At 46.7% G+C, this 11186-nt stretch overlaps 1 protein-coding gene across 2 annotated transcripts; it reads right to left on the reverse strand.

Moving 5' to 3' along the window:
* Nucleotides 1–1840: 1840 nt before the first annotated feature.
* LOC131290466 (glutathione synthetase-like) lies at nt 1841–10885 on the reverse strand. Of its 2 annotated transcripts, none has more exons than XM_058319616.1 (6): nt 10495–10885; nt 10208–10420; nt 6771–6898; nt 4170–4212; nt 3304–4100; nt 1841–1967 (listed from the first exon to the last, which is right to left on the reverse strand). In XM_058319616.1, the coding sequence occupies exons 1-6, from the start codon at nt 10645–10647 to the stop codon at nt 1841–1843; spliced, it is 1461 nt and encodes a 486-aa protein (XP_058175599.1). In that variant the 5' UTR covers nt 10648–10885. The 2 variants fall into 2 exon arrangements, with proteins under 2 accessions (XP_058175599.1, XP_058175597.1); XM_058319614.1 differs by lacking the exon at nt 6771–6898 and adding an exon at nt 9340–9512.
* Between the last annotated feature and the right edge of the window lie 301 nt (nt 10886–11186).

Here is an 11186-nt window from a genome sequence, read left to right on the forward strand (position 1 = left end):
TCACGGTGGATGGTTCTTAGTAAAGGTTCTCGAGTGGCGGCTCAACCGCTCTCCTCGTCCTGGCTGCAGGACGTATGTATGTATGGCAAACGAGAAGAAAATGTGAAATATAAGACAAGGGAAGAACGAAAAGCATGCGGAAGAGTAAAGCATTGCAATTAGGAAACGTTTAGCACCGTTCTACAATGCGGAAATGGAAGGATAAGAAACGAGCGAACACTTTTTTCCACGCTTGCTTTCCCCACTCTCCCCCTGGGGGATGCAAAACAAACCACTACTATGCTAAATTGGTGTATAGAACGGGTAAGGAGGAACACTACCGAAGGACACAGTCACAAAAGAAGCCACCCCCTAAACACACTGCACACGAAAAAAAACGAAACAAACAAAAACGAATACTCGGACATGTTATCACTTAATCACTAACTCTCTTCCTTTCACACACTCTCTCTCTCTCTTTCTCGATCTCACTTCGTCTATCTTCACCACACCAGTTTTCCACTTCTTTCCCCGTTGTGCTGTTGAATGTTTGAATGCCTTTTAACGTGTAAAGTATTGCTAGCGGTAAACGTCTGTTCATCCTATGCCGTATCGAACAAAAAAAAAAAAAGCACTATCCGCCGTAACTCTACTGCACACAACAACACACACAAAACCGAAACCTATCCATCCTGTACCCTATTGCCGGTCCAGTCCGCCGACGACCCTGGCCAGCAGCAGGGTCGGAAGAAAAACAAAACAAAAACTCACCGACCAAACGCGAAATGGTTCTATTTGCCTTTGCCGCCGCGAGTCCAAACGGAACATAAAGGAAAAACAAAAACTAAAAGAGTGTTGAAAGTCATTTAAAAAACAAAAAAAAAAAGCAAAACGCTACATACAACCATACACATACAACATAGACTAACAAATTCACGCCCAGAGTTGGGAAAATATTGGGGAAGAGAAAATGTTAAAGTGACAAATTTTGCTTTTTGTGCCATTACCATTCAATTTCTGAAGGAAGGAAAGGAAAACAAATTAAATTAAACTTGAATAGTTTAAAAAAAAAGGGGGGCGGGAAAGCAGACGAACGTCGTCGTCGTCGACATGTAGACACTACACCAACCTAAAACAGCGGGCAGCGCCAAACCGAAAGCGGAAGCGGAAGAAGAGTAAAAACGAAACAAAAAAAAACTAAGGAAAACGAATAGGAACTAGATGCAGCGTCAACATTAAAAAAAAAAAAAACAACGCGCGCAACACCGTGATCGACCGATTTGATAAGTTTAGGTAAGGTAAACCGGGATCCGGGCGGTAGATGCTAGTTATTTTAACGCTTTAAATAATTACCCTCCCCCCGCCCCCCATCACAGACAAAGGAAGAGTCACAACAGTGTACGAAAGGATTAACAAGCCGATTAAAAGGTTCAAAACATCAAGCGAAAAACGCCAGCATCAAACAAACAAACAAACATAACGACAGACAAGACAAGACAAACCATGAAAAAACAAAAACTTCACATAAGCGTGCAGCAGTCTCTGTGTCCAAAAAAATGTGTCGAAATGAAGATGTAATAAAAATAACAAAAAAATTAAACAATAAATTCGAACCGCGCCTTCTTCTTTAGCTTGCAATAGGAGCAACACTTGCTCGCAGATCACTCCACATCCGATCATCAGCTAACGTTCTGGTTCGTTTGATTCAAGCAAACAACAACAGCAACTTCGTTTTGGTTCTTTTTTGCCAAATGGCTTGTATAGCGCATGTGTATATTTGAATAAGTTTGTAACCGTGTTGACCCAACAGTAAAATGCAAGTAGATTCATCGGGCGCAGCTCGTCAGGAGCGTCACCGGAGCTAGTCGATCAGGTACGGGCTGTCGAGTGCTCCGAGCCCGGCGGCGACACCACCCTCGTTGGCCGTCGAAAGCTTGGTGCGAAGCATGTGGCCGACCTGCTTGTTGTACAGTATCTTGTCCTTGGTCCTGCGGAGTGAAAGGAAAAGCATATTACTGCCGCGATCGAGAGCGTTTTTCTAGCAGAAGAAGCGAGTGTCGGAGGTAGGAGGTAGTCTAATAAGTCTCTCGTATCAACAAGAGGATGCACCAGAACGTAGATGCTACCTATGATAGTATATTAGGTCTGCATCTAAGTTCTCGCTATTTGTAAACAAATATCGCTTGACGATTTTGATGTTATCTGAATCGTCATAATTTTAGCTTAGACGTATAGTAAACAAACTGTATCATCAGATTGGTGATTTAATTGTTGCATAATATAGTTATATTACATGGAAAAATGTCGAATTTCGAGCCGAATTATCACCATTTGCAGGAAGTGCTACTTTTCTTCTTCAATTCGCAGAAAACAGCTGCTCCGCGGGGGTCCGCGACAGCCGAGCGGTAGCGCCGGTTAGAAAATCGGCCCATGAGCGCCGGGGCTCACCACCTCGACGGCGTGGGTTCGAATCCCAACCGAGACCGGACCCTCCCCTGTACGAGAGGACTGACTATCCACGTACAACAGGGAAACAAGTCTTGTAAGCCCTTAACGGAGCAGGCATGACCAACAAGGTCGTTACGCCAAGAAGAAGAAGCTGCTGCAGCGTTTCGGGCACTTCAACAAGTTTACGGAGACGATACTCTTAGTAAAAACTACGTGCCTTGGTTGGTTTGGGCGCTTTAAAAATGGCGATTTCGATGTCAACGACCGTGAGCGCCAAGGAAGATCGCCAAACTTCAGCGACGATCAAATAGTGGTCGACGAGGATGCAAGCGAACTCCTACAACCCATCAAAACCGTCAGTGGAGAACGTTATCTGACACAACTGATGCGATTGAGTCGAATTTTAAAAGAAAAACGACCTCAATACGCGAAGAAGCTCGACAATGTCATTCTCCTACGCGAAAACGCTCGGCCTCAAGTAGCTGGAACAGTGAAAACTTTACTGGAAACACTGAAATGGGATGTTATACCTCACCCGCTGCATTCACCAGACCTTGCCCCATCAGATTTTCACCGGTTCCGGTCCATGGCACATGATCTGAGTGAACAAGAAGTCAGATCACGCGAGGAAACTAAAAAATGACTCGATACGTGGATAATGTCCAAAGAGTAACATTTTGTTTTGGGACGGCATTCAAGCGCTGCCCAAATGATGGACAAAAGGATGTTGCAAGCGATGGCCAATACTTGCAATGAGTAATCTTTTACCATTACTTTAAAAATGAAAAAACATTTTCATACAAAAACAGGGAGAACTTAATTGCAGACCTAACACATAAGTCAAATAAAGCTTGAGCTATTGACTCCAGTACGCACCCGATGACGGCTCCGAAGATGCCGAGCTCGGACACGAGCTGCACGAGGGGTGGCGGTGTTGGCCCACCCGGCCGGATCATGTAGCCGGTCGAGAGCGGTGGAAAGATGCGCTCCATGAGAATCCAGGCCGAGCGCTCGTCCGGCGTCATGGCGTCCAGGGCGGTCGGTATGTCGGCACCGTAGACGTTGTTGCCGCCTCCCTCGCGCTGCGGCTTCAGCACGAACCGCTCCGGGTTGGCCTTGGCTAGTGCGACCGCCTCCGCACCGCCCTCGTCCGGGTCGAGCGAGTACAGCCCGGTGAACACGTCGCGGATCGCGTCGATCTTGGCCTCGTCCGCGCCGACGAAGCGCCGCAGCACGTCCGGCCGGGCCAGCGCCTGCTGGACCTTCTTCGTGCCGGCCAGATGGTACTGGATCGACGGACACTTGATGGCGCGCGAACGCTCCACCAGCAGCCGGGCGGCCCACTCGTCCGCGCCGTGATAGTGGCCGGGTTCGTAGCCGGCGCGGAAGTACACCACGCTCACCTCCACCGCCGGCTCGCCCTCCTTGAGCGCCAGCAGCAGCTCCCGCTCGGTGCCGAGCCGACCCGCCCGCTGAATCTCCGTCAGCGTGCGCCGGACGACGGGCACGTGCGGGTACGTCGAGCGGATGTAGAACTCGTGGAACCGCTGGTCACAGATGTTGTAGGTCACGTCCTCCACCACGAACAGGATGGCCGCGTCCGGACGGTTCTGCAGCTTCCACGCCTCCACCATCGCGTCACACAGCCCCGACAGGGCCTTGTTTTCCGGCAGCTGGCGAAAACCAAAACAAACCAATCATTAGCTACCAACTCAACTCAGCCAAAGGGAGCGCATACTCACGTTGACGAGCTTATCCCGGTAGCCCAACTCCGTCAGGATATAGCTGGCGTATCCATTCCGAGCGATTCAGTCCAGCCAGCCAAACACCAGCAGCAGCGACGGCGAACACAAACAACCAAAAACAAGGATTAGTCACGGAAATGGTAGGCGACAAACAGTCGCGGCGGATGGGACGGTGGGGGGAAGGGGAGGGGGGAGGGGGGGGGTGTCTAGGACGCTGCATATTGTACAGGCGCAAGCAGGCGGCCTAACACCGCCCGGTTGGGCTATGCAGAGATAGACAGAGAGAGAGAGAGAGACAGAGAGTGAAACATGGGACTATAAACAGGAACACTGGCAGCAAGTCCCTGGTGCCGGGGAGTCCGGTGGGCTTTGTAAATAAACTAAAAAAAAAAAACATAACTCGGGTACTAGGAGCGGAAGGGGTTGAGAGATGGGGTTGGGGGTGAAGGGATGCTATTGGAACGAATATTTTAACTTTTAGTACAACTACTGTGCATGCACTACCAGGACAAACTACTATCTAGCATAACGAATCAGGTGTAACTGTCAATGTGCGAGTTTGTGTACGAGAGTGAGTGTTTGAATTTAGTTCCTTTGTAGTTGTCGAAAATCGTTGTTCCTATTGCTACCGTATGGAAAATGAAAAATGCCGAAAATGTAAAGTGCAATGAAGCTGGGAAAGTTGTCAGGAAAAAGACAGTCAAAGAAAAACAGAGAGAAAACGAAAGAGAGATAGAGTGAGAGAGAAAGGAAGAAAATGAAAATGAGAGACAGGACGGCGAAGGAAGAAAGTATAAAATAAAGTAAGAGATGGAACTTGCTTAAATCTTCCATTTGACGAGCAACAAGAATAAAGGCTTATTAATCGTAAGGCAAAGCCGGTAGTTGTTAATTTAGTCAGAGAGGCTAAACGAGTTGCGAACAGGAAGAGCGCCACTTCGGGTTACAGCTGCTCTGGTATCGTCTGCTCTTGATTTCGCCTTCTGGGATAACCAACTGGATGTTACCATTTTCGATTTACTATTCACATTGTTTTACTAAATAGAGTTAATTGATATAGTTGGAAGTGGTTGTTATCACTTTTTCTAAAGAGTTTGTTTGCTACTGATTGATTGGTAATACGTTTTGTATTTCTTCCCCGAATTAGTCCAGCTTGTGCATTTTATATAATCGTACATGGGCTGGTAGTATTTTTTACACTATTGTTTTGTGAGCTACCGCGACTAACAATTGAACGTTAGCTAACCTAAACCCAAACCGCGATTGGGAGACCCCCAAACCAATGTTGTTGAGACGCAGCACAAAACGGACCAATGAAATTAGATGAACGTACACCAGGGTCAACCCATTTGCCAAGGGAAGTAAGGGACACAGGTAGACCTTCCTTCTAGGTGCCCATATTGTACACGAAAGACGGTACACTACAAGGAGATTAGAAACAACAACAGACAACAGATACCAGATTTGTAAGGAACAAAGAAGACGTGCAAAAACGAGCAGAAGAAAACCGGACTTGTGAACACGACAGCGAAAACATTGTACCGCTAAATGGGTGGAAGGACAAACATACCAAAGTAAACTGTAACGTGAAAAACGAACATGCGGAATGGAGAGGCGTGCAACCAGAAGGTAGGTAAGTGGACATGCCCATCAAAGACAGCGACAAAAAATAAATGTGTAAAATGGGGCGTGAGTAACACAGCCAACGTAAGTCAGACACGCACAGAAAACCCACAAACAAACGGAGCAAACCGAAATGGAGGGGATTAAGGAAAGGATAATTTGGCCTTTTTTCTTGTAAAGTCCACAAACGACTGTCCGATACCAGTAGCGACAGCAATAACACACGAAAAGGAATCATTTCAAGCTTGCATCTGAGAATATTGTGGAAAGTGTTAGAAAACGGCAAAGAATTTAAAAGAACGCACAATAAAAGCTGTTAGGTCAACATGGTGCGCATGTTTGGTGGGTGGTTTGTGTTTAGTTAAATGTAAATGTCGTGTCGATGTGTTTGTTTGCATGTGCATGAGTGTAAGCTGAAGTGCAACAGCGATGGCGAAAAATAGTCAACTTTAGTTAATAGCGCCTTGCTACGCCTTTTTTTCAATGGCGAACCTATCTATGAATATAGCAATACAAAACCGTAAGTTTCCATTCCTATAACGACAATTAATCACTGAAACGTTTTGAATAAAACTGAAGAAACGGAAAAGGAAACTCTAACATACTCTAACAACGGTGTGCAAATATTCCTAAGCTGCTGTAAAAGTCTTTGTTTAACCTTAAGGCGCTACGAACTGAAATTTACCACAAAGTTTTAGTGAAAAGAAAGGAAATTTTACCGGAAGCCAGAAGCAAACATCGACTGAGCGTGTGGTGGTGGGACGGGTGGGGGGGGGGGGGCTTAGAAAACAAAATGGAGCGTGGAGCGTGAGAGAAAAAGTTATGGAAGACCATAAAGGATGGTCCCCGGGACGACAATGTTTGCCAGAAAAGGCGACAAAGAGGTGAATGGAAGGAAAAAGAGAGAGAGAGCGAGAGAAAAAGATCGCATGGTGCGGAGTAGGGAAGGGGCGGGGTAGGAAGTAGAAAATGTACCTATGCATTGGCGTCATGTTGGTCGAGATGCCGCCGAAGCTGGAGGCGATCGTATTTATCTCCACCTGCTTGATGGCATCCGAAAAGTTGGGCAAATAGTCTGACCGGAGCAGTGCGAGCGTTACGGTCTGGAAGAAGGGGAACAATCAGATCAGTAGCGAAACGGACGTGTTGTAGTTGTTCGTGTGGTGTCTTGAATGTTTTGATAGCGACGTTACACTACCGCTTGCCGGCCTGCCATCGCTTCCCGCATCGAAACAATCCTGATCGCTGACCACTTAGCTTTGCTGCCCTGTAGTAGTCGTGGGTCTGTTGAAGTGTCCAATGTGTCAAATGTGTCAAATTGTCTGCCGAACCTTGCGTGAAGTAGATGTCCTTATGCCCTGCCCTTTCTTAAGTTTTTAACATTGACCACAGCACGGTGCGTGTTTGTATATATGTGTGTGTGTTTGTATATGTATGAGATCGGAATTTCGGCACGGATCTCTCAAGCAAATAGCGTGCGCGAGTGGCGTATCTCTTGCTGAAGCTAAACAGGTTCTATCAGGACGAAGAACATAAACAAAACGAAAGTATCAAGTTGCACTTGGCAGCGAAGGATAATGCACGTACATCCATACACAAGCACACACAAACACACATACAAGCACGCAATAGGGAGGAGAGAATACTAAAGCAGGCCAGAAGGACCCATCTAGTGTTGGCCACATACATATATCGTTTCACTTAAGTGGGATAACATTTGAGAACACACTTTTTACGGCTTGGTTTGGAACACAATCTTTCCAAAAGCCCTTCCCCCAAAGATGTGGCAGTAGATCAATACGGTCTATAATTCCGGGTATGCTTGTCAAATAATGTGGGATAAGTTAAAAGTAAAAGGTTGTCAACAATTCGGAGTTCTCTGGCTCCTATTGAGCAATAAGCTCTTGAGCGACTTTGAATACACTTCGTTTGCAATGTCACGAAACTTGGTGCTCCGAGACGACCAGTGGACGGATCAACAAAAGGGAGGAGGAAACCAAATCGAAAGCAAAACAAATAAAAATCTGTGTGTTTTGGTGGAAAAGCGAACGATCAAGTGGAGCGGACAACGCTGACATGCTGGGAATGGGAAGAGATAAACGGAACTAGCGATAACGGAAGTGAACTGGCAAGGCTAACACGGCCCTACTCTTCACTCAACTGTACAGCGCTGCCTCAACGGCAACAGGAAGCGCTCAACACGTAGCATGCCGGGGACGACTAAGGCAAACGCCATGCTATATAACTACGGGAAAATATAAAACAGAAGACATTCTATTAGCAATGCGTATTAATTATCTACCAGCAGTTGGGGGGGACTGAACACCGACTACCAAACCAGGATGAGTGGCTACATCGAGCTGAAGGTATCAAAACTAGCCTTAGTAGTTAATGTAGAAAAATACCGTGTACCTACAACAACTACTGGTTACATCGATTAGTATGTAAATCGATCTTAATATAGCGTAATACTAGATACATATTTATAATCTCCACAATAAACTTCGTGGGCACGCCAAGGGTCTCAACATCATCATCATCTCCGTCATTTTCAGTAGCGATTGGATTCGGATTCACGAAATGGGTGAACGTATGTGTTTATATGCCTCAAGAAGTTCTTCCAACTATCAATTGGTTTTCATTGCGTGTGCAGCTTGGAAGCGCTTATCTGGCGTGTGCTAAAAGCGTTTGTGGGGGGTTATGGTGTAAGACCCGTAACCAATTAAGGAGTGAGGTGGAGGCGAAATCGGGTGTTTGGCAGCGTGAACACACAACTGGAGCACAGGACACAAACGGTATTGTGAAATGAAAATGAGTTATACATAGATGGAAGTATTGCAGCGCACGTCACGATAAAACACCCAAACCGAAGCGGGCAACGGGGGGTGGTGGTTCAACCGGGATGACAAACTGACAACTGTAACTGGAACTCTGCACGTAGGAAGGTTAGCTTCCGGGAGGCAATGTTTAGAAACGTCTCACAAACGCCACCGCCACAGACGGAGCGTTCATTTGTTTTGTGTCAGTCACCATGCTTCAGGACCTCACGGTATTCGTGCAGCCGTATTCACACACGTGTAAGCTTTTCGGGGGAAAACGGCAAATCATTGTTTCACAAACGAAGGGGGAACAACAGGAGCTTCCTGCGGGTTCACGACGAAAACGATTATTTAAGTGCATTGGGGGGAGAAGGTTAAAGTGTAAGTAGAAGAAACATTGTAAGTAGTAGTAACAGGTACTGTGACAGTCAGAGATAGTAATTGTCTAGCTAGAAAACAACTCTACGTGGGAACGACTAACTTCTACTGACTACTACTACGGATGGCAAAGATAAAGTGTAATGAGATCAGAAAAGACGAAAAGGTAAGTAAACACTACTGTCTACTGATAGTAAAGAAACGGTGAAATGTGATCAGCAAAGATAAGGAGATAAATAAAGTAACTTAAACAAGGATGTTGTGCGATCAAAGAGATGCGATAGGAGAGTGAGCAAGTAAGAAGAAATAGGAATGAGACAAAAATGATAAAGTGTAGAGCTAAAAACCTTTGCAGATATTTGCTTGAGGGTCCGAGGTGACCGAAACCGGACGCGATCGTGTTGATTTCCACCTGCTTCCAGCAGCAGTAGGCGTTCAGCGGATTCACTCGCTCGCTGCATATGTTGTCGCACCGCGTCTCCAGCATCAAGTCCGATCGCAGCAGCCCCAAACTGACGGGCTGAGACCCCCGTGCCAAGGGGGGTTGTGAGGGAGGGAGGGAGGAAGAAAAGCCACGCATTTTCCCGCGCAACGTGCACGTGTGTGTTCGCCGAGGCCGAATGGAGGCGCCCCGTGTTCCGTCCGTCAGGGTTCGAGATTTTCGTTTCAGTGTGCACAAATGTATAGGTAATGTATTCGTGTGTGTTTGTGTGTGTGAGTGTTTCCAATGTGTTTCAGTGTACAGTGTATTCGAGATTCAAACATTTCGATTCCCAGGCAAGGTTGTAGGAGGAAATAAATGTATAGTAGATCGGAAAATTAGACTCAGCGTACAACAAATGTTTTGTCAGCGTGTTTTGCCAAACAAATCCAATAGGCCGCGATGGGAAACTGGTCTGGGTACAATCTGGACAGCAGTGGTTCTAAAACTTATTGTTGTCCGATCTCTAGTCATCGTGGTGTGACTCAGCAATTTCGAAAAACAAATTGTCAATCTTAGGTCTACGAAAGACAGTTGATAAGGTGGTGAGAGAAAGCCCTACGGGAACCCTGATCTATGCGGTCGTTTTTGCCTACTCTTAAGCAAGACCTACTGGAAGCCTCGTTGGTTGCTATTGACTACCCTCGAGTGGACGGAGATATGGACATTTTGGGTGCTCCCTCGCGGTAGCTGAATACGAACTTAAAATAAACCGTGCTCCATAACAGCCTTACCTGGGTAATGCCCTCGTCCAGCACCGTCCGGTAGATCTCGATGAGGGAACGCGTAAAATCATCCACCTTCACCGTCGACTTGAGAGTGTCGAAGAGAAACGCACTGTCGTGGGCGACGGTGTGAATCAGTTCGTTTAGCACCGGCTGCAGATTGACCGCCTTCTGGAACTCCACCCTCGGGAACGACGAAGGTGTCAGGATGAAGGGGGCAAACTGTTGACGGAAATAAGATTATGTAACTCTCCGCTACGCCAACGGCACCGTGCATGACCGTGTACGCCACTTACCTGGAGTGCGTCCGGATTGAAATCTTGCTTGGAACGCATCGCCGCACCGTGCATGATGGCCCAATCCTTCGCCTTCTCCACCACCTCCACCAGCTGGTCCTCCTCCAGCGGAAATGGTATGCAGGACTTGAGCGTCGACGTTGGAGTGCTCATCTTGCCGGTTGTCTCGTATTGCTGATTTGATAATTGATTGCTTTCTACGCACTGCACCTCACTAGAACCTTCTAGGTCACGGCGCCCCCGGTTGCTGCGATGATTGCTGCGTGCACACGGTCGACGAGCAAACTACGAAGCCAACAGCACCTAACTCGTTCGTTTTAAAGCGACACACTCCGTGCTGATAAGATAAACTGTTCCGTCATCTAGCACGCGTACGTTGCACAAGAATGGTACGTTGTAACTGTTTGGCTTGTGCCGGGAACAATAACAGTACACCGCATCGCGAACAGCTGTCAAACAGGAAGCGGAATGTAAAGAAACATAAAACAAACTTCAAAGCCTCCTAGGGTGGATGCCGTTTTTATGGGTGGGATCATCCAATCCGTTGAGGATGGCTTCAGCGTGGTAATATCAGAACGGAATATTAAATTTGAAAAGACCCGAATCGATTCGGCTAGATGATTTAAGCGAAACTGGTACACTGCTTATGGAAAATGATTTCAAATTGCATTACCTGGAAGGAAAAGATAAAT

Source organism: Anopheles ziemanni, chromosome X (genome assembly GCF_943734765.1).
Source record: "Anopheles ziemanni chromosome X, idAnoZiCoDA_A2_x.2, whole genome shotgun sequence".
In the NCBI taxonomy this organism is placed as follows: Eukaryota; Metazoa; Arthropoda; class Insecta; order Diptera; family Culicidae; genus Anopheles; species Anopheles ziemanni.

What these genes read in the sequence shown, in the direction of transcription:
- LOC131290466 (XM_058319614.1), bottom strand. Translation starts at nt 10,647, where the DNA reads ATGAGCACTCCAACGTCGACGCTCAAGTCCTGCATACCATTTCCGCTG. An exon ending in TCAAGCAAATATCTGCAAAG is followed by an intron (nt 4,213 to 9,339) that starts GTTTTTAGCTCT and finishes TGGATACGCCAG; the next exon opens with CTATATCCTGACGGAGTTGG. An exon ending in ATCTTCGGAGCCGTCATCGG is followed by an intron (nt 1,968 to 3,303) that starts GTGCGTACTGGA and finishes TTCACTCCGCAG; the next exon opens with GACCAAGGACAAGATACTGT.